Source organism: Rhinolophus ferrumequinum, chromosome 18 (assembly GCF_004115265.2).
Source record: "Rhinolophus ferrumequinum isolate MPI-CBG mRhiFer1 chromosome 18, mRhiFer1_v1.p, whole genome shotgun sequence".
NCBI classification, from domain to species: Eukaryota; Metazoa; Chordata; class Mammalia; order Chiroptera; family Rhinolophidae; genus Rhinolophus; species Rhinolophus ferrumequinum.
In genome coordinates this window covers 51,936,864-51,964,305 of record NC_046301.1, presented here as the reverse complement: position 1 = coordinate 51,964,305, position 27,442 = coordinate 51,936,864, and the positions used below count along the sequence as shown (strand labels likewise).

General features: G+C 51.4%; 1 protein-coding gene across 2 annotated transcripts; it reads left to right on the top strand.

Annotated features, from left to right (window-relative positions):
* The first annotated feature begins 944 nt into the window (after window positions 1–944).
* On the top strand, window positions 945–27,442 carry PBX4 (PBX homeobox 4). Of its 2 annotated transcripts, none has more exons than XM_033133379.1 (8): window positions 945–1,134; window positions 8,221–8,294; window positions 19,811–20,058; window positions 20,335–20,525; window positions 20,784–20,919; window positions 24,119–24,275; window positions 24,630–24,736; window positions 27,058–27,442. In XM_033133379.1, exons 1-8 carry the CDS (start codon window positions 992–994, stop codon window positions 27,154–27,156), a joined length of 1,155 nt encoding a protein of 384 aa, XP_032989270.1. In that variant the 5' UTR covers window positions 945–991; the 3' UTR covers window positions 27,157–27,442. The 2 variants fall into 2 exon arrangements, with proteins under 2 accessions (XP_032989270.1, XP_032989271.1); XM_033133380.1 differs by lacking the exon at window positions 945–1,134 and adding an exon at window positions 1,296–1,354.

Below are 27,442 nucleotides of genomic sequence, written 5' to 3'. Positions count from 1 at the left end.
CAGCAATGGGAAAAAGACCCTGCCCTGAAGGGTTGGCAGCCAGGCTGACCTTTTATGAGCCTCCATCTGGAGTCTGCCCTCAGAGCAAACAAGCTCAAGGCAGTCCCATTACTTTGGAGAAGTAATTCGTGTCCAGTTTGTTCCTTTTCTGTCACACTCTGGGGTGCATCACAAAGTAGGTCTTCTGGAAGCATCCATTCATTCGGTAACCAAGTGCTAGGGTTTTCTAGGCCTGGAATGCTGCAAAGAGAATGAATAAATGAGAGAGGTCGCGTTTAAGCCAGATCTTGACAGCTGAATAGAATTGACTTCTACAGCTGAGAAAATCATTGTTCTAATCTCCCAGCCACCGTCATCACAAACCTGTGCGCCTCGTGGAAAGCTCCCAGGGAGGAACCAGGAGGCTGGGAGTCCTAGTGACCCACCTGATGGTGCTGAGGCTGAGGGGAGCATTAGGGGATTGAGCAGGGGTCTGGGGCTCGGACTTCTGGAGATGGATGGGGTTTTGAGAGCCATGGGAGGTTCTGAGGACGTGTGAGCTGCTCTGAGAAGGGGGACTCAGGAGATGTGCGGGTCTCAGGAGTGGGAGGCTCAGATATGAGGGCCTCAGGAAGAGTGGGGGCTCTGAGGAGGAGTGGAGATTGAGGAGTGAGGTTCTGAGCGGGAGCTGCTGCTCTGAGGAGATGCGAGAGGCGGATATGGGGGTGGGGGGGCCTCTGAAATGGGGCGGAGCCAACCTCACCCTCTCTAGGGCAAGAGGAGGGTGGAAAATGCCGTTGCCTCGGCAACCCCTAACCGAGTCCTGGGCCGCTGAGGGGAGCTGTTAGGGGCGTGTCCGTGGGCGGTGCGCGGCGGCCTGGTAGGCGGCGGGGGCCCGGCCCAGGCGCGCGCTGCTCCCCAGGGGCGGCGGCGGCGGCGGTTGGCTGCGGCGCGAGCGCAAGTGCTCCAGGCCCGGCGGCTCCTCCTCAGCGCCCGCCCGGCCCCACAGTCCATGGACGCCCCGCCGCGCCCCGCGCTGCCGTCCCCCGCCCCGTCCCTCCCGCCGCCCGGGCCCCCACCGGGCCATGACACGGGCGACGTCCTGCAGCAGATCATGGCCATCACGGACCAGAGCCTGGAGGAGGCGCAGGCCAGGTGCTGCTCGGGGGCGGGGGCCGCCCAAAGTGGAGGCCGTGAAGGGGGCGGGTCGAGGGGCCAGAGCCCGGGCGGCATGGGGTGTGAAGCTGAGGAGAGGGCTGAGCGAGATTGTGGGGTGCGTCTCTGAGCCGGGATGGCAGGTGTGGGGGCCTTGAGGAGGACGACGAAGGTTTTTATGGGGTTAAAATGGAACGGATTGAACGGCCGGCCGATGGAGGTAAGCAGAGGGTAGTGGGTTTTAGGAGCTCATCTTGGTGCGAAAGGGGTGGGTTTAAGGGGAGTTTGTAGATGGGGAGGTTTATGGTGAAAGGTGGTTTCGGGGTTTATGCAACGTAAGGGAAGTGTTGGGGTGTAAATGGATGGGTTAGTGGGATTCGTGAGGGTGGGAAGTTTTGAGGGCTGATAAAGGAGAGTGAGTTGTGGGACTTGGGAAAGAATAGATGGTTGACGCGGTTGTGGGAACCGTCGGGAAAAGTGGTTAGTGGGGGAGTTGGGTGGAAGCGAAGGACGCTTTTTTATTTAATTTGGCAAATATTCATTAAACACTATATGCAGAGCACCTAGCCGGGTGCTGACATAGTTGCTGTTCTCAAGCTCATGGTTTGAGGGAGAGAACGTAAGTGCAAAACACTAAGTATACATTGTGAGAAAAGCTGTAGTAAGAAAAGGGATGGCATGCAGTGGGGAGCCAGATGGAGGAGGCACAGCACCGTCAAAGGCCCGGAGGTGGGAAACAGCAGAAAGAAAGCAGAGCCGAGGACTGAAAGTCCCCAGCTGAGTCTGGAGAGAGGCTGGAAGCAGATCACACAGAGCCTACAAGTCTCAGAGTTTGAGGCTTTTGTTTGTTTGTTTTTCAGCTGCCATGGGAAAATCACAGCAGTTTTAAGACCACTGCCCTCTTACCCCCACTCACCACTGTCAGCCAGCCAGGATTGGTAAACTCTGCTTCACAAAGGCAGCACATTGTGTTTGGGACCTGCTGGAATGACAGTGGTACTTTGGTTTTCGAACGTAATCCGTTCCGGAAGACCGTTCGAGTTCTGAAACGTTCGGAAATAGCCGACAGCTAGGCCTCAGCATCTTGCACTCAGTGGAAGCCCTGTGACATGTTCGACTTCCGAGGCGTGTTTGAAAACCGAAGCATTTACTCCTGGGTTTATGATGTTTGTAAACCGAAATGTTCGTCAATGGAGACGTTCGAAAACCGAGGTACTACTGTATAGAAACTAGGAAAGGACCAAAGTCCTTTTGGAGGGTAAGGCCTTGTTGAATGGGGGCTTGTTTGGGGGAGAAGGATGGTCCCTGGAATGGGATCAGGGTCTGGTGGTGTGGACTGTGCAGTCATTAGAGCCCTCTAGTGAGGAGGGGTTAAAAAACTACCGTGTTTCCCCGAAAATAAGACCTAGCCGGACCGTCAGCTCTAATGCGTCTTTTGGAGCAAAAATTAATATAAGACACGGTCTTATTTTAATATAAGACCGGGTATTATATAATATAATATAAAACCGCGTCTTATATTAATTTTTGCTCCAAAAGACGCATTAGAGCTGACGGTGCGGCTAGGTCTTATTTTCAGCCCCAGGAAAGAGGAGATAAAGTAAAAGGTGGATACAGCATTCATTTGTTCTTCGTCCTTTCCTTTACTTCTTGTGGAAAGTCAACTCTGCAGTTTCATAACCTCTACCTGAGGGTTAGGGGTGTCACCCCACAACCACGTTCACTCTACTCTTTGGAGCATTGTGCTAGGTGCTAGAGAAACCAAGATGGCTAAGATATTCTCTGCCCTCTTGGAACTCATTGAGAAGCAGGGTGTGTGGGAGACGAATTTATAAATAGTTATATCAAGAATATGCTGAGTAGAGATAATTCTGGGCACGAAAGAGCTGGGCTGGGAGAGGGTGTCTTTGTGTGATGCCCTGTTTGCTAGACTAGCCAGAGAGCAGAGGCTTTGTTGTACTTTCCTTTGTATTCCCAGAGCTGTGCACAATAGCGTTCATAAAGTTTTGTGGCACTTAGCTTCTGGAAGGATTCGCAGGACGTGGGGGAGGGGGGAATGGGCTCTTCATACCCCGGTGCTCTTCGGTTTGTGGCGCTACCTGTGTTTCTTCTGTTCTGGGGGGAGAGTTGCTTAACCAATGAGCTCTGCCCAGCTGTGGCCTTCCTCAGGCCACAGCACAGCCACAAAGCTGTTTTCTTGTAGCCATCTCTTGAGACTCCCCTAGACAGGCTTTAGAATAAAATGCAGTCAGTCACCTCTTCCTTGCTGCTCTTGAAGACAGCTCTTCTTCTTTTAAGGCTAAGAAATTGAATAGTGGGGCATTATACATGCTGACAACATGGCTCTTAGATTAGCTGGTTCTTGATTTCTTTCTGTGGTAAAAAAGACTCCCTGGGGCTTTTAGTTTGAGATCTGGAAGCTTCAGATCTGCCCCTCTTCATTGGAGGTAGCCTTTAGATGAACTCTAAGCCCTAAAAGTCCCACAAGTGCAGACAACAGTCAGTCCCCAGGTGGGCCGCGTATACCACTCTGGAGCAAACAGCTTGGATGGGTCATTTCCTCAGTACACTCTGCAGCCTGGTGAGATTATCAACCTGAGATCATTCTGCACCCCCCACACACACCCCCACGGGAGATTGTGTCTTACTTACATCTTTCTACATTATCAGGGAGGCAGCTCCAAGGGCTGCTGAATAATTTATTTTGTCATTATGGCTAACTAGTCTCAGGATAGCCACTGTGTATTGTTCTTCCTTCTGACTACACAGATAGTGGAGCGATATCAGGAACTTTGGGATGCACCATCGTAGTTTAGATGCAGCCCAAGTCAGCTGGAGACTGTCTGTGTAAGTGGCGACCAGTCTCCTTGAGTGATCTTGTGACCTTAGGCTACACCCTGACCTCTTCCTGGAGAAGGGATAGTTCCTCATCTTCTGATTTGAAGCTTTCACTGATCACAAAGGCTGATGGAATGCTTTTTGCCCTAATAGTGAGATTCCTAAGAAGTCAGTATGAAAACTCTAGAGCTAGGAATGGATGAGGGGTGAGTTTTGGAAACCCGATCAAAAATAGGAGGCAAAAATGGTCAGCAGTGTCATCATGGAGACCCAGGCTCCATACCCGACGTTCTGGTAGAAGCAGCTGAAGAGGACTGACCCTTCTTGAAGTCGTTCTGCCTATTGGAATGTTCTGCCTATTGGTGGGTTGTGTTGCAGGACTGGCAGATTTGGCTGTCGTGGTTGCTTCTTGACCCTTTGTTTGCAGGTGCCTTCAGATACGCTAGAGAGCTGCACTGTCCAATGTGTGTAGCCACTCCCCACATGCCTTTTCAAATGAAAAGAAATTAAAGTGAAATAAATTAAACATTCAGTTCTTCCATTGCACTGGTGACATTTCAAGTGCTCAGTAGCCACGTATGGCTAGTGGCTACAATATTAGCCCAGATGGAGAACATTTCCATCATCGCAGAAAATTCTCCTGGACAGTGGTGCGTTACAACAGTGCTTCTTACGCTCCATGTGCAGCACGGCTCTGTGGGAATCTTAGTGCAATGCGAGTTGTGATGTAGGAGGTCTGGATGTGGCGGGGCAAGAGTCCACGTTTTTAACAAGCTCCCAAGGGTGCCAGTGCTGCTGACCCCAGGCCATACTTGGCGAGGCCAGGCTCTCAAGAGTGGAGATGATAGGGTCCCATTTATTTCAATTTTCATAAATCAGTTTACCTAACAGATGGTTAATCTGACAAACGAAAATTATTTTTGAGCCTATATTATATTTGTGGGCATATGGATTTTAAATTAATCACAAGGGTCACCTGTTAGCATTGTGTTGCCTATGAAATGTAGAAAGAAAATTAAATTAAAAATAAATAAAATTCAGAAAATAGTTGATTTTTTTTTCTCTAAATGAAACACTCGGCCTGGAGCTATGGGGCCCTGTTGTTTCAGGATCTATTTATATTTTCAGGAAATCAGGTTTTAGAGGGTCCAGGGCTGTTTCTGTATTTCCTTTGTATATAGTCTATAAAACCACAATTCAAATTTTGTTGTTTGTAGAACTTAAGTGTAATAGAAAATGACCATTGAGGAATGGTAATAAGGCTTTTAGGGGGAAAAAGAGAAACTTTACATATAGTGAATAAAAGTGTGGTGGAGAATGGGCACTGTTGTACATGTTTTAGGAGCAAGCAATATGGTATAGGAGGTGGTGTGCCTAAAACTAAAATTATATTTAGAAATTGGCTTTGAGGAAATGTAACAGGTACTACAATTAAGGCCCTCATAGCATTTCTTAGGAAGAAAATTCTCTGAACTTATGACTTCTTTAATATTTTCTACCAGTAGAAATTCACATGACTTTCTTTTTTTGTTTCTTCTTTTTTCTTTTCTTTTTTCTCTATTGCTTGCCTTTCTTAATTCCTCCAGTATTTCTGCAGATTGACTTTGCTTCTGATATAGATTCAGTCCTAATTATTAAAGGGAGATTATGTAGCTTTGACTGTCCTTAGAACTTAACCAAATGGCAAGGCATAAACCGTACACTGACTGGGGTGGTCCTCGTCTCAGTACCTCTAGAATCCTAAATAAGGGGACATGGACCTTCAGAAGTACGCACGTTAACGCATGTCCGCCTCAGCTTTCAGCATGCGCATTCAAAGAATGCCAGAGGTTAGAGGAGGAATTTGTGATTTGGAATTTGCCAAAGCCAGATAACATTAGCATGAGAGACTGTTAGTCCAAACCTGGGAAGTAGAACTTGAGTTGTAATTTTCTTTTTCATCATCCTGAAGGAGCTTCATTAGATGCTAGTCAGCTTAGTGCCTACCGTCTCTGTTCTTAGCCTGCTTACAGGTTTTAGCTTCGTGCTTCGGTTAACATGCTTAGCTTGGCTTGGTCTCGTGCCAAAGGAAAGTCTTAATGTCCTTGTGTACTTGGAGTTGAATTTTGTTGGTTTTAAAACGATTTCCTGAAGCTATTCAAAATCTAGGATCACAACGCAATCACTTTTGAAGTAATTTTATTAATAAGTAAAACAATGTGCAGGATGTTTCAGAAAAGTTTCACAAATGAGCAGGTGCTATTCATTCCTTTAAGTGACAGTTACTGAATACAAACCTCCCCGGAGCCCTAGGAAGTGCGTGGTTTTTCAGTGAATCTCTAGATGAGGAACTGCTCCAAGTGAGTAAGAACTTGTCTGAGGTCAGACAACTAGGGAGTGGTTGGGTGGAGATTTGGCCTTGTTCCCTTGAGCTCTGGTGCTGACCTGCCATCCTCCCTGCTTTTCTCAGAGCTCCTGCAGGCTCACTAAAATAGGACATCCCTTCCTGCTTCAGGTGCTGTGGGATTTCAGACACTTGAGCTAAGGCTTCAGAGGAGCAGAAGGAGGCTGATGAGGAATTAGCCAGGGGAGGGAGGCCACCTGTCAGCAAGAGGCGAGCTTATACGATGGGACCCTAGAATCCAGCTGAAGTCAGGCTGGGCCGCAGGAGCACGCCCCAAGGAGAAGACCGTGATCCGGACGAGGCTTTTTGCCCAGCGGAGAAAGGAAGTGTGGCATTCTAGGCTAGAGGCAAGCATGTGCGCGGGGAAAGCTCAGAGTGGGAAAGCATGTAGCATGGTTCCATCAGGCCTGAGTGGAGGGCATGGCCTTTGAAGGGGACATTGGGTAGGGTGACTGCTTGCCTTAGCTGCCGTGCAACCAGGCATGACCTTGAACTCCTTGGCAAGCAAGGAGTGAGCATGCAGTTGGTTCTGTTCGTTGTTTCTTCTCAAAGTATTCTGACCTGAGGTATTTATTTGTTCTGGATCAGAAGAAAGAGTCATCGCATCTCTTTCTCTGACCACAGCGGGGAGTTTGTATAGTTTTAAGGCTGAGAGTGTGATTAAATTGGGTCCGTCTGCATAATCTGGATTAATCTCCCATTCTCAAAATCCTTAACCTTAATCACATCTGCAGAGCGTTTTCCCTTGTAAGGCAACATATTCATGGTTCCGAGGATTAGCACGTGGACATCTTTAGGGAACAGTCTTCTGCCAACCACAGTTCCCATCACAGGCAGACAAAAGCCAGAGTCATTCCCCTGGCACACAGGCTGTCCCAGTCGGCCCCACTTGTCTCTCTATCTTCACCACGTGGCTCTCTCCCTCACCTCTTACCCTATAGCATCCGGGTTTCCTAAAATGCCAAGTGTGTTGGGGCGGCCGGATGGCTCAGTTGGTTAGAGCACGAGCTCTCAACAACAAGGTTGCCGGTTCAATTCCCGCATGGGATGGTGGGCTGCACCCCCTGCAACTAAAGATTGAAAACGGTGACTGGACTTGGAGCTGAGCTGCGCCCTCCACAACTAGATTGAAGGACGACGACTTGGAGCTGATGGGCCCTGGAGAAACACACTGTTCCCCAATATTCCCCAATAAAAAATTTTTTAAAAAGCCAAGTGTGTTCCACTCAGGGCCTTACTGGCTGTTTTCTCCGCCTAAATTATTACTCTCTTCAGCCCTTCTCTTGCCTAACTTCTTGGCTTAGATGTCACCTCAGACACATATAAACTCCAATAAAGCTTCTATCCATTACCCTAGTTTACGTCTTCACAAAGCACCTGGCACAGCTGGTGGTTTTCTTGCCTGTGTGTGTTTGGTGTCTCTCACCCCCTCCGTCTTAACTGCTACATGGGTACAAATCTCATCTGTGTCTCTGTGACACTAGAATGGTGTATGACACATAGTAGGTGTTCAGTAAACACTTGCAAAGATCACATCGCACAGCACGGATAGGATGGCTGGGGTTTCTGCACCAAAGTGCGGCCACAGGGCAATAGCAGCTTTCAAATCCCTGCACCTTGAAATTTCATAGTTCTTGATGAGTTTTGGCATCGTTTACATTATACATATGAGGGGAAATTTTTGAATATTTGTATATGGCTCTACTTAAACTTTGCACAAATCGAATTCATATGAAATGCTATGGTGCTGTACCTTCCTAAGGGATTTTCAGGAGAACTGGCCGACTCAATATGGAGGATCTTTATTCTGACTCACAGGATGACTTCTCTCTCTCTCACATGCTCCTCTGTCGCCTCTCTTACAGAAAGCATGCTCTGAATTGCCATCGGATGAAGCCCGCTCTCTTCAGTGTGCTCTGTGAGATCAAGGAAAAGACAGGTAGGCTGTTGAGAAGACACTTCCCATGTAGATCCAGGACCCAGGCAGCCGCACACCTCTCCTGGCTCAGCCCTAGCGTGCAGCATGGGCCATCCTGCCCATATCACATCGCTTTCTGGCAGCAGATGATTCATTTCTGTCCTGTCAGAGCCCTGCTTTCTGGTGTGTCACATCCTTTTATTTTGCAGTCTGTAACTGGAGCAATACTGTTGCTGGTGAGTAACAAGCAGCTGCATTTGTCTTAAGCAAGACCTAAGTAAGAGATGCTGGGGCATTTGGTTGTTTTGGAAAAGGAAAAGAGGATAGAGTTAGAAAAGTGGAATAATAATAATTTTGTTTTGTTTTAAGCATCCATTGTAATCCCCATGGAAAGCATCTGCTACTGCAAATCCTTTGTTCAAAAACAAAAAGAAACGTTTTATTTTGAATTAGTTTTAGATTTGCAGGAGAGTTGAGAAAAATAGTACAGAGAGTTCTCCTCTACCCTCCCCACAGCTTCCTCTAAGGTTAGCACCTTCAGAACCATCGCGCAATGATGAAAACCAAGAAGTTAAGCTTCGCACATGCTCTTTCACTGATGACAGGCCTTATTCAGATTTCCCCCGTTTTCTCCCTAATGCCCTTTTTCTGTTCCCGGCTCCCACATTGCATTTAGCCTTCGTGTCTCCTTAGTCTCCTCCAATCTGTGACAGTTCCTCGGTCTTTTCTCATTGTCCACAACCCACACACCTTTGCTGAGAACTGCTCAGTCATTTGTAGAGTGTCCCTCACTGTGGTCTGTCTGATGTTTCCTTGTGAATAGACTGAGGCAGTGAGTCTTTGGCAGGAATCCTGCAGAAGCGATGCTGTGTCCTTTTCAGTGCGTTTTGTCAGAGGTACATGCTGTTGATATTTCTTGTCACTGGTGGTGCTGACCTTGATCACTTGGTCAAGGTTAATAACAATTTGGAGATAGTTTACAAGAGAGTCCACCAAATAAAATGAAAATATCATTGAAACCAAAGATCATCAACAGAAAGGTTGTCACTTGAATTCTTCAAGTGAGTTGGTCTCTTGAGATCAATTATTTGAATTCTTTCTGCAACTTCGGAACATAGCACTTCAGATATCCTGGGGCTCATGGAAAGTGTGTAAGTGGTACAAAAGTATGTTTCTTTCAAACATGGTTTTGGTGCGAGATTGACGTGTTCTTGACATGGACAGTAGCCAAAAGCAGCAATAGGGTCTGAATTCTGCTTCACCTCTGCATGAGCCTGGCATGTGACCGAACCTTTCTCTGTCTTCAGTCCTCCTCTGTGAATTGGGGACAGTGATAACACTTAGCTCCTGGATACTGAGGACTGTGTGAGTTCATACATGTAAGGCTGTGGGTACGGTGCTGGCCTCCGGTAGTTATCTGGTGCCTGAAAGAGAAATTTAATTTTAAACCTACATTTAAGTTTCACCCAAATGCTGTAAGGATGTGATACTCTTTATTTCTCCCACAGTTTGAGTATTTTTTTTTATTCTGATAAAACATATATAACATAAAATTTACTGCTTTAACCATTTTTAAGTGTACAGTTACGCTGCATTAAGTGCATTCTCACTGTCGTGCAACCGTCACCACCATCCATCGCCAGAACTTTTCATCTTCCCAAACTGAAACTCTGTCCCCATTAAACACTCGCTCCCTGTTTCCCCTCCCCCAGCCTCTGGTAACCACCATTCCACTTTCTTTATGATTTTGACTGCTCTATGACTAAGTACCTCACATAAGTGGAATTGTACGATATTTGTCCGTTTGAGTCTGACTTATTTCACTCAGCATAATGACTTTTAATGAGTTTTAACCATGGGTGAGCATGTCAACTTCATTTCTTTTTTTAAGACTGAGTAATTTCAGTATGTGGAGAGACTGCATTTTGCTTATCCAGTCATCCATTGTAGAACATTTGGGTGGTTTTCCACTTTTTGGCTATTGTGAATAATGCTGCTGTTAATATGTAAGTACAAATATCTTTTTGATCCCTACTTTCAGTTCTTTGGGTACGTACATAGGAGTGGGATTTCTGGATCATGTGATCATTCTATGTTTAACTTTTTGAGGAACTGCGAACTGTTTTCCACAGTGGCTGCACCATTTTACATTCTTATTAGCAGTGCATGAAGGTTCCAATTTCTCCACATCCTCACCAACACTTGTTATTTCCTGTTGTTTGGGGGGGTTTTTAGATGTAATAGCCATCATAGTGGGTGTATCTCATTGTGGAGAACATGATATTCTTTTATTATTGTTTGACATTTTAAAGACTCTTTATTTGATGACAGCAGATTTGGGAACCATATTAGTTCAAAGAACCATCTCCTGGGTCCTCACAGTGTCATTCCTTAACCCAGGTAGAAGTCAACGTTTTATCTGTTATCTTTACTACTTTCCCTTTTCATAGGAGCTAGCCTGTGCTATTATTTCTCTTCTAATTCTTTTTTCTTTTCCCTTCTAGTGCATTTTGTAACCCGAAAAGTTATATTCCTTTTGGTTTACAAAACCATTGTAGCTTGAGTGCTACATTTTTTCTCAGAGGTTTGTTTGTGCATGTTTAACTTTTTATTGTGAAATAATCACAGATTTACAGAAATGTTCATTACATTTTCCCTTTATTTATTTATTTAGTGTCAGTTTGGGTTCATAGAGTCCTATTTTATCATGGTCATTTACTATTATCATTCATTTTGATGCTCAAATTGTCCCAGATTTGGATAGTGGGAGCCCTTTCAAGATGACCTTGAGTCCTTCTGACATGTCTGCATCATCCTTTTGAGCACTTCCTTGCTTGCTGGTAGAAAGGTTCTATATCCAATTTCCAATGTGTGGCGAGAGGTTTCCTCACACCACCGAGTAAGTCTTGGACACCAGCTAAGTGTCCTACCGGTCAACTCAATCCTGGCACTGTCCATCTGGGCATAATCGTCACACCCCAGACGTTAAGGGCTCAGTCCCACAAGACTGCACACTCCCATCTTTCACTTCAGATGCCAGTCTCAAGCCCAGGTTGTCACCTGTGATTCTGACCCACTGGCTATAGATTGGAGATTCCAGTGGTCCCTCTTTGGGCTCGATAAATTTGCTAGAATGGCTCACAGAACTTAGAGAAACATTTCAATTACTAAATTGCCAGTTTATTATAAAAGGATATAACTCAGGAATAGCCAGATGGAAGAGATGCATAGGGCAAGGAGCCCAGCGCTTCCATGCCCTCCCTGAGCGTGCCACTCTCCCCAGTCTTCACATGTTCACCAATCCGGAAGCTCTGAGCCCTCTCCTGGTGGGTTTTGATGGAAGCTTCGTTACCTCGGCATCACTGATCACTGGCCATGTTGATCTCTTCAACCCCAGCCCCTCTCCCCTTCCTGGGAGTCTGGAGGTTGGGGGAGGGACATGCCTGAAAGGTCCAACCCTCAAATCACATGAATAGGTCCCCCAGCAACCAACCCCCTAATCTGAAGTGCTGTCCCAAAGTCACCTTATTTACATAACAAAAGACACCTTTTCCAAGGTTTTAGGAGCTCTTCCAGAAATTGGGACGAGACCAAATATATATTTCTTCTTATAAATCACAATATGACGGTTGCCATAACATATTGGGGGCTCATACTGTACTCTCTGCCCCGGCCAGAGGCAGCCATTTCTCCCAGGAGCCCCAGCTCCCTTTAGAGTAGATCTTGGCCGTCGTGCTCATGCTACCGAGGTATTCCTGCTCTGATCACTCTTGGGACTGAGCCAAAGAATATTTGTGGGTGATACATACATATTCACATCTAGTTTTTCTGTATCTGCATAGATTGAAAACTGTGAGTTCATTCCTATATATTTAATTGTAGTTCAGTACCACAGCGTTCATTGTTTTTCTCTTTCCAGATTTGTGACTCCTTTCTCTGGTAGTAAGAACGCTGCTTCCTTAGCCTCTGTACTTACACTTATCTAATCAGCCGTCCCTCACCGTGCACACCCAGGCTTCCTGCCCCGACCCCCTCTTCACTCCCTCTGCTCCCCCGAGAGCCCACTGCTGCTGACAATGCCCACATGATGCCCTCCTTACCTTTCTTGGGCTGCAACACCCACGGCTAGGCCGCCCTCCTCCCAAGACACCCCCTTGCCCTCCTGGGCCACAACGTCCCCTCACTCAGGTGCCTCACAGGTAGTCTGTCTCACCTGTTCTTTATTTAAATTATGGAGAGCAGATATGATGGCTTTCAGTACGTGGGAGCTCAAAGGTCAGCCTTTTTTGGGGTTTAAACAAGTTTGCCCTCAACCCCTCGCAGCACTCCCTTCAGTGTTTTGTATGAACTGCCTAAGCAGCATTCCTGCGACGGAATGAGCAATACACCAGACAGCCCTGTGGGCTGGGAGAAACTGCGCACAGGGGCCGTGCCAGCCAGCGTGTCTATCACCGCGAGACACTGGCTCCTTCGTGCGGTGAATTGTGTACGTTGGTCACCCTAAGAGGGAAGCCCGTCAGCCTTGGGTCACGTTTCCTGTCCTCACCTTGCCCCGTCTGTCCCTCCCAAGCTCCTGGTCTTATCTTCTCCATCAGCACCCGAGGCCTCCCTGCCCTGGAGAGGCAGCCAAGGAGCGGCCTCCCTGCCCTGTCCGACTTGAAGCAGTGCTGCTCAGGGGCCCCCAGTAAGTCTGAGTGCGCCGTGCGGTTTGGGGAGATGGCTGTGAGCAGGTGAAGGGGCGTTCTGTCTGTTCCTGGTTTGCTAAGGCTTTTTATTTTTAATGTGTTTTTGCTTTTTTTTTTCTTTTTGTATATTTTGAGTTATGGTTTTTCTCCTTTAGGTTACTGCAATGATTTACACTGATAGATTTTCATTTACATTAATGTCCATTTAATACTGATGATTCACACTGACAGATTTGAAAGCGCCTGTGTGCAAAGATAAATCCTCTTGGTTAGGATTCGTGTATTTATGCACATACACACACATATAGATGCTGCTGGCTTCAGTGTATTGGTTTATTTAACTGTTTTGGCTCTTAATGAATGAGGCTGGGCTGCCATTTCCTTATGGAGTCCCCGTCTTGAGTTCTCTGTATGGTGAATAGGTGGCTTTTCTTAAGTCTCATCTCTGAAGAAGTTTGTTGGAGAAAGGGGCTCTCTCTTCCTTGAGGGCCTGATAATTCTAGTCCATAAAATGTCCTGGTGGCCTTCAGGGGGGAGGTTGCTTAGCACAAGTCCTCTTTCTGGAGCATAAGTCTGCAAGGCCAGGTATGTTCCAGGAGCTGGGGCGATGGCAGTGAGCAAGGTAGCCAGGGGCCCTAGTGAGCAGTGTAGTTCCACACAGCGATAACAGACGGCTGTGCACCACTAGGTCCATGGTGGGAGTGCTGGGGGCATTCCTGGGTCCCCAAGCCATGGTCTGATGGGGTTTTCACAGCACCGGCATCTCCCAGGTACCGAGGTGCGTCTTTGTGGGGGAGAGTACGCTCCATGCTTCCCTGGTGGTCTCATTGACTCCTCATGTGTGGGAATCCCAACTTAAAGATGCAGGAACTAAGGCTCAGACACTGCCCGGTACTGAGTCTGTATCAAACTGGTTTCCTGTCAGGGAGCTTCTGATCTGCAGCCCCTGCAAGCTCCCAGAGCCTCCAGGGCATTTGGGGCTGCCAGACATAGTTTCATGGCTCCCAGCTGAGTCTGGAGTTGGTTTGGGAGACCTCTAGCCTATTGGATAAAATGATAGGAAAAGACTCCTGGGCCCCATGCACATGCTCCATCGGGGTCCATCCCAGGGAGGGACCTAGGAGACACCCACGAGGTAGCAGCCACAGAATCAGAAAGAGCAACTGCAGGCCATCGAGACTTTCTCTGTAGCTGGAGTTTTTCTTAAGCAGTTGCCATCCAGATACAGACAGGTATTTACCTCCTGCCGCCCGTTTCCACATCCTCTGATGTGAGAGGCATCGTTTAGGGAGGACGCACTCTCACAAAAGACGGTGAAGGTGGTTGTTGGTATTAGTACTTTGCACAATACTAATTTCCTTATTACTTCTGTACAATTTCCTTATTACCTCTGCTTCTTTGACTAGAAAAGATGCTGGAGCTGGTGGGAGCTGAGCTCAAGTTCGAGAATGAGGACAGGAAAGGTTAACCTCAGCACAGGGCACAGTAACCATGCTTGGTGCACGCCTTCAGGCCCCCGTTCCTGCCAAGATTTAGCCCCCAAAGCCCCTACTTGTGCCCAGGACTTAGTTGGTGCTCAGCAAGTGATCAGAAAAGCATCAAAAGGTTTCTGGAAGCAATAATTCCTCAAGTTTTTCTTCCTAATGATCTTTCTCATCCGTGGCTTCCAAACTGCTCTGCGGACGGGCATGTGGGCAGACAGGGGGACTGGTCTGACCAGAACGATCCTGACTGTAGGTGCTCAGCCTGTGCTCGCAACCCTGGGGCTCAGGACCCTACCCCTGAGGTCCCAACACCAGGCTCAGACTTTCTGTTGTGAGAGGACTCCTTAGAAACAGTTTGGTTACCGTATCTTTCACTCAGCTCAACGCCTCTTTCTGTTCTAGCTTCTCAAAACTTAATCCATCTAAAGTGATGGATGGTGGAGACCCCACTGTGCAGGTAAGGGAGGCCTGCTTGCTAGTCCCCTAGCCTGGCGGCCCAGAAGCCGCCCATGGCGCGTGAGGGCAGCAGAGAGGGAAGAAGAGAGGTGAGCGTTTTGCTGAGTCCCACTCTTTGGTGGGCTCTAAACCAGGCTTGTCCTGTGTCATCTTACCAGTGAAAAGAAAACCCTGAATCTCTGAAAATAATTAGAATGATTTTTACTTAGGGTCTTGCTGAGAACTATAGCCCGGGAGGAGAGTTTCAAGAAGCCTTGAAACAGTGCTCCAACTTCAAAAAAGTGGGGGAGCTTATATAGGCAGAGGAGTGAGTGGAAAGTACTTGTGGTGCCTCAGAGGTTTCGGTCAGGCTGCAAAGGGATCAATGACTCAGAGTTTTACGCCAAATGGAAGGAATGTATAGGAAGGAGAAGGTTGAGTTGCTATACCCCCTGGCGTCAGGAAACGACTGCCACACTTCAAGGTGATTTTTATGAGGATATAGAAAGAACAGGCACTGTTTTCTATAATCACTGGTCTTTAGTGTTGAAACTGTGTAGGTCATATAATAATTATTCCAGATGGTTTGTGCTTAATAGGAAATTTCAGGAAAGCTCACTCTTCTCATGGTCTTCTCACTCTTCTCACTCTTCTCATTAAGTAGGTGTCCTCTCCTTTCCTCAGTCCCATCTCCAGCCAAGGGCTGGCTGCAGGTGATGCTTTTACAGTCACATGGTCAGAAAGTGGCTGATCAGAGGGGCTTGTCAGGGCATCTGCCAGCTCTGGTGCTCAGCAGTGGCTTAAATTTCCTGCTGGGCATTTGGAGGTTCTCGAGTGGCTCCCCCCAGCCTTCCATCCCAGCGCAGGGGAAGCTGGAGCATGTCCTGCTGCTGAGCGCCAGCACCGCCGAAGAGATGAGGGTACAGGCCAGGGAGCAGGGGCAGTGTGGGGGCGTCAGGGCGAAGGAGGATTCCCCTCTGAGCCTTCCTTCCTCCCAGATAGCCACGCCTTTGTTCCGTGAGAAAAAAAAAATAAAAACAACGTGGGGTCACGTTTCTGTCTTGGTCTGCTCGGGCTGCCATAGCAGAAGACCACACAGACTGGGCGGCTTACACAGCCGTCATCCATTTCCGCCCAGTGGTGGAGGCTGGAAGCCCAGGATCAAGGAGGCAGCTGGTTCAGCCCTAGTGAGGGCTGCCTGCTCGCTGTGCCCCAAAGGGGGTGGGGTGGGGAACAGGTCTCTGCTCCTCTTAGAAGACCACGGTCCTGCAGCCCAGGGCCCAACCTCCTCACGTGCCGTCTCCACATACAGTGACGCTGGGTGTTGGGGCTTCCGCGTGTCAGTTGGGGCGGGGGAGGGGAGGGTACAATCCAGCCCATAGTAGTTCCATGTTTCTTACAAAAAACAACGTGTTGATAGTCACAGTTTTCTTTTACTTCGTTTGGTTTGCTGAGGCTTTTTTCACCCTCAGTAAGTTGGGAACAGAAGGAAATCTGGCAGTTGGGGGAGAGGGGTGCCTCCAACAGATAGTGTCCCTAAGCTGAGCTCCTGGTCCCCGAGGCCTCCCTCCCACCCACCGCCGTCCAGGCCCCTGGAGGAGCTGAGGAGCACAAACTCCACCCTGGAGCGGCCGAGCGGAAATAAGCTTGTAATGGAAGGTGACGAGTGTCTGTCTAATGGCATAATTAGGCCGGGGACAGTGCACTGGGAGGACAGGTGCACATGGCGAAGGATGTGCTCAGGAGGGGCCGTGGGTGGAGGCAACGGGCACGGCCGCGTCCACAGCTGGGGCTGGTGTGGTGACCAAGGCCCCGGGTAACTTACTTTTTTGTGTTTTGCTTTTACTTATCTATGTACATACTGCAACAATGTCTTAAAGAAATAAGCCTTGTAGCGTGTGACTGCTTGTCCTAACAGCACCTCAGACATAAGCTCGGTTACCAGCATGAGGTGTGACGGGAATGGTGTCTGCTTGTGGACATCTGGGCAGTGTCTGTTTTCCACGATCAACAGTGCGGTCGTGTGTGCTGTAAGGGGTCAGTGTTCCTGCGGGATAAATTCTCAGGACAGATGTTTGGAGATCAAAGGACCTTTTCATTGTTAATCAGCATTTCTAACCTGCCCTCCCAAAAAAGGCTGCACCACTGCAGACCCCTGGAAGAGAAATAAGAAAAGCCTCAGGTGTTCTCTTCATTGTGTGAGAGTTTTCATTTTGAAAACAATAAGTTCCGTATTTTTTGGCCCCTGGCTTGTGATGGGGTCTCACATGTTTGCTGTTGCATAAATAAAAGAATAAAAGAAGAACTGCCACGCCCCACAGCATCCCAGCACCGTGCGTGCACACACGCGTGGTCGCACAGGCCCACACACCCCTTCCCCAAGCTGTGTGTTCCCACCCTGACCACTCCTTTCCCTAACTGAGCTGAAGCTGGAATGGAAGGTGTGGAGTGGCCTCTCCACCCCCAGGTGTCAGGGCATGCTGGGGGCCCTGTGGGAGGGACTAGGAACTGTGTCCCTCTCCATCCACGTCTGACCCCGGCCTGGACTCAGGGAGGAGCTGCCTGAATCAGCCTGGAACAGGCGCAGAGTGTCTGCGCACTGTCAGAGGGCCGAGCAAGGGCCAGTGGAGGGAAAGTTCGTGAAGGTGGGTTTGGAAGGACGTCAGGCAAGACTGCATGGTGTCGGGCTCCAGGCCCTGCCTGTGGGTACCAGGGAGATGCTGAAGTCTAGGAACAGAAGGCTGGTGTGGGACACAGCACTGGGCAGCGGTCGGCCTGCAGGGGTGCAGCATGGATCAGAGGGGAGAGGGTTTTCCTCCACAGGTCACGGAGGACAGGAGAGGAGTGGCACGGCAGGGCCAGGAACAGCATGAAGGGAGGCGATGAATTGTGGGTTGATTGTAGAGGCGGAATCAGTAGGATGTGAAAACAGAGGGACTGAGGGAGGAGGGCGAAGGGGAGAGGGTGGCAGGGGCTTACAGGTGACCGTGCAGGTGAACTCGGGAACAGACTTCGGGGCCTGTGCAGGAACGCCCGCTGCTGAGGCTGCCTCCCAGCTCTGCAAGGACCAGATGGGGACGTGCACAGCCTGTGAGCGCCCACAGCTGGGCCTAAAACTTTCATCTGGTGCTTCTTAAAGATCAAGTAAGGTTGTTAGAGACGTGGAATTGGACGGCTAGTGGGGAACTGATAAAAGGGGCGCTTCTCCTCAGTTCTTTCAGAAAGAGCCTCGTTGCAACCCAGTGAGACTGAGGCGATGCCACGGGTCCCTGAATGTAAGGAGGGGAGGGTCCCTGCAGGTGAGGAGACTTCCTACAAGGATATCTGTTGAGCTCCTTCAGTTCTCCCTAGTGAGTTTTTGACAGAAAAGGTAATCTGTTCTGTAGGGAATAAGAAAGGGACAAGTGATTAATAAGTAAGTAACTAATACGATTAAACTCAATTTTTATTTCAGCACTTAAGTCAGTTAGTAGCTGGTAGTGTTAAGAGAGACTTTTCCCAAGAAAACACTTTAAACTTTGTTTTTCTGGAAAGTCAGAACCAGATGGACATCATCCCCTGCTCCATCACCTCAGGAGGCCGCCCACCTCAATCTCCCACCTGTGCCTTTCTCTGGTAACGTGGCTTCTATCACTGAAGAAGCAAATGAAATACAGGCCCCGCTGGACTGCCCTCCTCAGACCTGAGCCTGGTTCCATCGCCCCTGTGCCACCTGGCGCCCAAACATCTGGACCGTTCTCGTTGGGCTCCACCCCGCCGCACTCTACCACTGCTCTTGCAGAGGTTACTGACGCCGTCTTGATGACTAAGCCCGTGTTCCATTCCTCTGTGGCTGCTGCTGGTTCTTCTTCAGCCTACCTGATCATTCTCTCCATCTCCTCCTTTGCCTGTCCCTGAAATGTTGGTTTCCTGGCATTCTTCCCAGAAGTGTAGCTGCAGGTACAGGTAGATACGAACAGATTTCCCAAATGCACCCAAACGCAGATTACACGTCAATACCCGTCTCCCGCCCCAACTTGTTAGCTCGGCACAACGCCCAGTAAGCAGCTGCGTCTCAGCCACCTGGACCCGTGTGCTTAGACCAGGCGGCAGTGCCTTCTCACCTGCCCACTTGCTGCTCTGTGCTGTGTTTGACAGAATGCTGCACCATCCAGGGCAAATGTGGGAGTCGCCCTGGCTTCTTCCTTTCTCTCCTGTCCACCTCCAGTGGTCACGGATCCTGGGGACCATCTCCCTGGTCACCCCATAGTTGACCTGCTTCCATCCGGATGGCAGCAGCTGTCCCCACCATCTTCCCTCCCTGCCAGTCCTGCCCTTGAGCAAGTCACCCTCTCAGCCCAGCAGGGATGGCTTTTCCAAGTTGCAAGGCCAATTGTCTCATTTCTCTGCTTAAAATCTCTCAGTGGGTTAGTTCATCTTCTCTGGCACCTCCTGGATCAGGCTTTTCCTCTCCGATTTTATAGCAACAACCTCCTTCCACACACACAGCAGATGCACCAGACACCCCAGGCACAGCCCTGTGCCAATGCCAGGCTGCTGTGAGCCTTTGTATCCACACCTGTGCTGGGCGTGTCTGCAATGCGCCATCTCGCTTCAGGAGAGACACTGCAGGGCTTCAGGCGTCTCCAGCGCCCGTGCCGCCCTGCTCCTGCCCAGACACACCTGTGTGGGCCCAGCTGTGGGCTGTGAGTTCTGCCCTCACAGCTACACTGAGCTGTGGCCTGTCTGTCCCCCCAGACTGTGCTCCTAAGTGTGGTTCCTGGACGGTGTAACAGTGGCTAACTTGGTGTCTGTTGCCAGATAGAAGGAAGTCTTCCATCCTCCCCAAGGTCTCGGTGAAGAATGCTCAGACGTGGTGCCAGCGCTGACAATCTGTTGCGGTTGTTTTCACTCAGACAGCGGACACTGATTCGGTCCGGTCTCTCTTATCCAGTGTTAAACATCCGGGGCGTTCAGGAAGAGGGTCTCCCCGACGCTCAGCTCATGAGGCTGGATAACATGCTGCTGGCCGAGGGCGTGTCCAGGCCGGAGAAGCGAGCAAGAGGAGGACCGGCGGTGGCGGCCGGCACAGCAACACCAGGTGGCTGTCCAAATGACAATAGCCTTGAGCACTCTGACTACAGGGCCAAGCTGTCCCAGATCCGACAGATTTACCACTCTGAGCTAGAGAAATATGAACAGGTGATCTTTCTGCATGGAAGAGTTTCTATCATGTGAATGCACATTTGTCAAAGCAAAACATGGACCGCTAATCGCCTTTCTTTTGTGGCACAGACCAGGGAATTCACACGCTTGGTCTCATGGCAAAGGTGCTGGTTTTACTGGAAGCCCTTTGCATTCACTTCCCCGTAGCCAGTCTGTGTGGGAGCCGAGGGGGGCGGCAGGGGGCTGGTCCCTGTGGGGCCCTCAGCCAGCCTGCTGGGTAGTCACAGGCTGGCGTGTGTGTCCCTGCCCCAGGCCTGCCGTGAGTTTACCACACACGTCACCAACCTTCTCCAGGAGCAGAGCAGGACGAGGCCCGTCTTGCCCGAGGAGATGGAGCGCATGGTTGGCGTCATCCACAGCAAGTTCCGCGCCATCCAGATGCAGCTGAAGCAGAGCACCTGCGAGGCCGTGATGACGCTGCGCTCGCGGTTCCTCGATGCCAGGTCAGGCCCTGCCCACCACCCCCCACTCCAGGGTCAGCATTTCGGAGGAGGAGCTGAGTAGGTGCTGGCTTGGGCTTACATTCCCCCGGTGGCCGCCAGGGTTCTGGCCACGGCTGCGGGTGTAGCCCTCACACAGCCTCTTGGAAGGCGAGTGGAAGTGTTGGCTGCTGTTTTTATAACCTCCGTAATGATCGGTGGGGATGAGGGGACATTTGATAGAGTCCCAGCATATGAACCGGGCTGCGGTTGTCTTTGCAGGCGTAAGCGGCGGAACTTCAGCAAGCATGCCACAGAAGTGCTGAATGAATACTTTTACTCCCATTTGAGCAACCCTTACCCCAGCGAGGAAGCTAAACAAGAGCTGGCCAGGAAGGGCGGCATCACCGTCTCCCAGGTGACGGGCCTCTCCTGCCATGCTTCCCTGAACCCAGAATGGGAAGAAGGTTAGACCCAGTGAGGAGGACACCGAGGAAAGTTCGCTAAATGTGTGGAGCAGGAGCCGAGTGGCCAGGCGTGGACTCAGCCTGACCGGCTCAGATTCCGGCTCTGTGCTCTGGGACTCAGGCATGGGACCCCCAGAGGCGATGGTGGTAGAGTGTAGCCCGAGGTGCTCAGTGAATTGTAGCATTTACTATTTACTGTTCTCGTATCAGAGGAATGTACGTGTTGTGTGAGAGAGGTGGGATTATAAGCTTAGGAGAAGAAAAAGAACTTGGAGCAAAATTAGGTCTTGTTACAATAAACCAGCTCTCGAGCTCAAGTACCAATTCAGTCATACTGGGATAAGTTCAGGCGCATGCATGCTTGCTCGCTTCTCAGATAGTCCAGTGTGAGTGACGGGGGTACAGGACAGGCGACATCAGGCCCCAGATGGGGAATGCGGGTGCAGAGGAGAGATGGGACCTGGACGGCCTTGGGAGACCCTGGTAGTCTTCTCAGTGGAATTGGAGGCAAGGGAGGGAGAGCTAAGGGAAGAGCCCAAGAAACATTTCAGAAGGTTTTCAAGTGGGAACGCTGAGTACAGGCGGCCCACCAGCTCGAGGCGGGGCCAGGCCACACCCACAGGCAGCGAGAGTGTGTGGAGGGGGTCTGGGCAGGGCCACCCCCGCCTCAGGCAGCCAGGGTGATGGGTGTTGATGCTTCCTCATACTGGCTTACTGAGGTGCCCTCTGAGGCGGCCCCCTCCGCCCACGGTGTGGTTGGAGTGGCTGTTTCCAGCCTAGTTTGGCTGCCGCCAGGGCCTGCGCCCTTAGCCACTACCCTGTGCTCCAGCCCAGGCCACGTTCAGCGGTTACTTTGTGATGAAGGCACTCCAGAGCCCCAAGGGGTCATGCAGGCAGCAAAACCTTGCAGGTGTCCTCATCACAGCTGACGTCACCCTCCTGGAACTGCTGGGTGTCCTCAACGTCACGGCCAGAACTTAAGCGAGGGGGCTCCAAGACCCCGACAGAAGCGTGAGGCCTGGCAAGCTGTTTACCCCCACGAGCAGTTGTCTGAAGAACAGCCAGGTTCCCGTCAGGGCCCAGCACCTTCGGAGAACAGATGAGTCTTGGGTCGAAGACTTTATCTGAGGAGAGGAAGGCTGGTGCTTCTCAAACAGAATTTTGAGAAGCACCAGCCACATTCTAGTGACTCCCACTCCGTGACCAGGCCCTGAGACCCCCACCCACCAGCAGCAGAATTGAAAGCTTCTCTCCACTCAGTGGGTCCACCAGGTCGCAGGACAACTTGAAATGGCTGACAATTTGATGAGGGAGGGTTGCAAAGTTGGGGTGCAGATATCATGGAGACTGTAAGGTTCTCCTAAGGAGGAGGTAGTGAGAAGGGAGAGCACCATTAGGCAAAGGGTGTCACAGATGAAGCCACAGACATTTTCAGGACAGAATCAGCAACAACTCCAGGTGAGGAGACCCGAGGGAGAAAGGGGCGAGAGAGCTGAGGTGCTGAATGGCGGGCAGTGGGGAACCTGGGCAGCTGCCGCTGGCTTGGCCAGACAGATGGGGCGGAGTGGCTGGTGGCTCTGAGCTACAGCCAGTGGAGAGGATGTCTGGGAGCCCGTGCCACACCCGCACCTGTGTGAGGTGCCACGTTGGGGCACTTCCCACGGGGAGGGGTGGACCCTCGCCGGGGACCAGCTCTACCCAACCACCCGTCAGCCCAGGAAGAGGGCCAGCCTCCCCTCCCACCCCCACAGGGAGTTTGCTCTTTGTCCCTCTAAAATGCAAGTTGAATTCAACGTGGGAGACTGCTTGCTGCCATTTGCCTGCAAACTTAGTTCCACAAGGACATTTTGGCACATTCCTTGGAGACAAGTGGGAACCAAGAGAAGGAGGGTGGGGTCACTGTGTGAGGAGCAGGGAACACACACTCAGGTGCTCTTTTCATGGTTAACATTGAGAGGGTGATGTAGGGACTTTAAAGGAGAAAACGTCATCCACAATCTGCCACCACAACTCAGCTGTTTGTTTTCTTTTTTTTTAAGACAGTTTGAGCTACTGTCTTTGGGGTGGGGGAAGGGGAACCAGATTTTATTGGGGAACAGTGTGTACTTCCAGGATTTTTTCCAAGTCAAGTTGTTGTCCTTTCAATCTTAGTTGTGGAGGGCGCAGCTCAGCTCCAGGTCCAGTTGATGTTGCTAACTGCAGGGGGCACAGCCCACCATCCCTTGCGGGAGTCAAGGAGTCGAACCAGCAACCTTGTGGTTGAGAGCCTGCGCTCCAACCAACTGAGCCATCTGGCACTGGCCCATGTGGGAATCGAAGCGGGAGCCTTCGGCATTAGGAGCACGGAGCTCCAACCGCCTGAGCCACCGGGCCGGCCCCAGCTGTTTATTTCTGTTCGATTAAACTGTGCAAACATCTCAGTGCAGCGACAGCTGCTCTACTTTGGGGGATCGAGGTATTTCCAGCTGTGCATATCTCCACTCTCAGAGGCAGGCGCTGGCTCAGGGTCCTACCTAGGCAATTCTGCCCCCAGGGGACATTTTCATCGTCAATACCAAGGCGGGGCAGGGATGCTGCTCCACAGCCAACAGTGCCCAGGAGGCCCCACCCAGAGAACAACCTCTGGGGGAAGCCCTGGCCTGGGGGGTGTCCTCCATGCGGGGAGACTGCTGGCTTACAGAACGGGTGTGATGAGCACCCCCCCCCCCCAAGCTGGCTCTGAGCACTAAACCACGAGCCCAGGTGACAAGGTGCTTAGCTCAGCGCTCAGGATGCGTGTCTCCTGGCTCTGGCTTTCCCTAAAGAGGAGTCCAGGATTTAATCTGTTGCCTGCCCCTGCGGCTCTGAGTGTGTCCCACACGTGCCTGTTTTCCTTCCAGCAACACCTTCGGCAGCATGGTTCCTCTTCTGTAAGACATGCCAGCTCTGAAGCATGTCCTCAACCCACTGCAGACATTTCCCTGGGTCCACGGTTCAATCAGCACCACCTTCTCAGTCCCGGCCCCTCCTGCAGCCCCATGGCTACATGTTGTCACTCAAAGATGTTCCTCCTGGGTGGCGGAAGCAGGGCCACCTCAGAAGGAACCTGCCATCTGTTCATCTCATCACTGGGTCAGCTCTTTCCAGCAACTTCTGTCTCGGTGTCCACAGGTTTCCAACTGGTTCGGCAACAAAAGAATCCGGTATAAAAAGAACATGGGGAAGTTTCAAGAAGAGGCGACCATTTACACAGCTAACACGGAGGGAAACACCACCGAAGCTGGGGGTCCAAGGAGCCAGGCCAGCTGCCCGTCCACACCCGGCTCTGGTGAGTGAGGCCTCCCGGCTCAGGGACCATAATTGCCATGCGGCTGGGCCCACTGAGCTGTGACGAGGGAATTGGTGAGAGGACCACAAAATCCCCTCCAGACCTGTCACTGCATGCGCCTCTTTCCTTCATTGAAATCATGAGATTTCTATTCTAGATGGCAATGATCCTGATCAAGTCATCAGATCCTTGTAGGCTGTGCTGGTGCTGTGGGGACCAGAACCTCCTCCCCCACCCGTGGGCGGCGTCTGCCTTCACGGTCTCTTCCTGGTGAGGGGCCAGTGGACCCCCCCTGAGGAGTCGCTGCAACTTGGGGGGCTGGCACACTTGTCCTGACTCCTCCCACCCCTCCAGGTTCCTCCGGACACTTCCCGCTGACCAGTGCTGGGGATGCACTTATCTCCCTGCAGACACTGGCCTCTCTCCAGCCCGCCCCTGGCAGAGGCGGCGTGTGGTCCCAGGTGAGTGTCAGAGCATAACCCTGAGGGTGTCCTCAGGATTCCTGACGTGTGTCGGGGCAGACACACGGAGCCCAGGTGGGTGGCGGGTCCTCGGAACAGGCCGTCTCGTCCTCCACCTCTTGGCCTCTGCAAGACTTCCCCGAGGAGCTGGCACGAGGCAGGCCTGTTGGTCACTTGGTTGAATCTATCACCGTGCTGGCTGCAGGGTGGCAGAGCCGCCTGGGGGCACAGTTCTGTGGGGCCTACTCTGCAAAGACCTGTGCCCTGCACCTCCCCTCGCAGGCCTCAGTAACTGGCCACAGCTGCTGAGTGGTGGAGGTAAGGCCCCGAAACCGCTAAGTGCTGGCTGTTGAGAGGAAGCCACCTGCCTCTTGGGGAACAACTGCACTCCGTGGGAAGAGGGGCCAGGCAGACAAGGCCCTGACACCTGACGGTGGGGACATGCAGGCAGCCCTGCTGGGCTCAGACCCGCTGCCTTCTTGGTGCCTGGGCAATGCCAGCCTGGCCACCCCCTTGGCTGGTGCCCAGCTGGGCCACAGTGAAGATCTACTTTGGTGCCTGGGAAGAAAATGCGCCAGGGATCTGGGGCATCTCAGGACTCGCCCTCCGTAACTTCCTTAGGGTATTGGACAGCGTGCCCTGCCCACCAGGATTGGGGGGGCCCATCCCTCTCATGGTCCCTGGGACCTCCCCAGCCTCCCACTGATGGTCCCTGGGGCCCGACCCCACACGCGGGGTCATCATGAAGAGGCTGCCCAGGCACAGGTGTGCCGTGTCCATGGGAGGCTGGGTGAGCCCTTATACAGCCCACCTGTCTCCTTCACATGGGTGTTCGCTGCCGTGCCAGAGTCAACCCCCCCACTGATTTACTCCCAGCCCTTAGTAGGGGTACAGGAGATGATGCCTTCAGAAAGTGATGCATGTCCCATCACCATAGCAACCCCACTGCCCATAACAAACACCTGGGCTGAGCTCAGCGCTTCTATCCGTGGGTGCAAGTGTGTGAGAGTGAATCAAAGTGGGTGTCCCAGCGGGGGGCCCTGGCAGTCAAGGCTGACCCTTAACCCTGGAGCCATCCCCAGGAGGTCCGGAGCTTCTTAAGTCCCCATGCGGCTTCCCCAGACCATGACCTTGTAGTAAGTGGGAACGTTGGGGTCCTGGTGCAGATACCACACCCTGTGAGCACCCCTGCCTGTGCCACCGGTATCCCTTCCAGCTTGTGGCAGTCCCCTGCCTGGGCTCTTTCAGAGAGCACATCTCGATGACTGAGGCCACCCAGGCTGGGAGCTGTCACCTCTGCCCTGGGTGCCCAAGGAATTTCTGAGCTGCCCTTTGGCTCCCAGTCCCACCCCTGAGTGCCAGCCTATAACCTCCCGGTCCTGCAGGTGGACACCTCCCCTCACCACTCATGTACACTTTTCTGGAACACAGGCCTGCAAGTGTCTATCCGAGGGCAGAGTGTCACCCTGACACAAGTGTCCTCATCCCAGCTGCTCTCAGACTGATGGTGGAGCAGCCCCAGTCTCGGTGTCTCCATGTCATGTGCTGACGCAGCCCTCAAAGGAAGTCTTTTCATGCATTTGCCCAACACTGTCCCCTAGGTGTAAGCCCCGTGGCAGCTCCTTGAGACACCATGTGAGGAAATAACTGAGACGAGGGGGGCCAGGCGGTTTGGATGGGGTAGAGTGCCAGCAGGAGGTCTCAGCCTATAAATGAAAGTGTGAGAGAGGAAGGTGAAGGGGCTCACTGTCCAATGCCAGCGGCCCTGGTCTTAGGCAGTGTCAGGAGAGCTGAGCCCTCAGGGTCACATGGAGGGTGTGACATCTGGGCACCTGTGAATGGTTGGTTCAGGAGCCAACCCCAAGCCTGAGTTGGGAAGGGGAACAAACAGCCCTGTTCTCGTGGGCTGCAAACAGGACTTGTCCGGAGACGAGCAGGCCGCCGGAGACGAGCCATTTTCAGTGGTGTTTTCCGTTGGGTGGAGGGGTCCATGGACAAACATCCCAGGATCACGTGTGCCCAAGACGTCTCTCCACTGCAGAGGGAGTCCCTGAGCCTCTTCCCGCTCACTGCGTCCCGCCGTGATGTTTCAGTCATCAGCTCCGCGCCTGACTGAGTCTCCCCTACCCTCAGACTGCGTAGAAACCCCAGCTGTCCTCAGATGCCACATCATTCCTTTGCCATAGCCCCATGGAGTGGCCCATGGAGGCAGCGAGGCTGGCTGTGACTCGTCTCCTCTTCTTGGTTCTTGGTGAAATGGGGGCAAGACAGGTGGTCAGTCTCCGGGCTACCCCTCTGACGCTCTGTTGCTATCTTTTCAGGCCCCGGGAAGCTGGCAGGGGACCACCCCGTCGGTGTCGGTGTCGACTGCTTCCCCTGCTGGAGATCCTGGCAGTGTCAACTCAGATGCATCTAATTAAGCTTGGGGGACGAGCAGAAAAGAGGATGTGTGACCTGCCGTGGTTTGCCGGCATTGGTGTTTTTACTGTGCGTCACAGCTGATTACCTCAGAAAACCCAGAACTGACAGCAGACAGTGCTCCCTGAGCCACACCGCCTGGGACACTGCTCCATTTCTTGCTTGTCAGCTGGGATTTGAAATGGGCAGAGACACTGTTCATTTTCCCAACTCAGTTTGGTGGTTGTTTTTTAGATAGTAATTTTATGACAAAACTATGAATTGTCTCTTCTAGGACTTGTCAGAAAT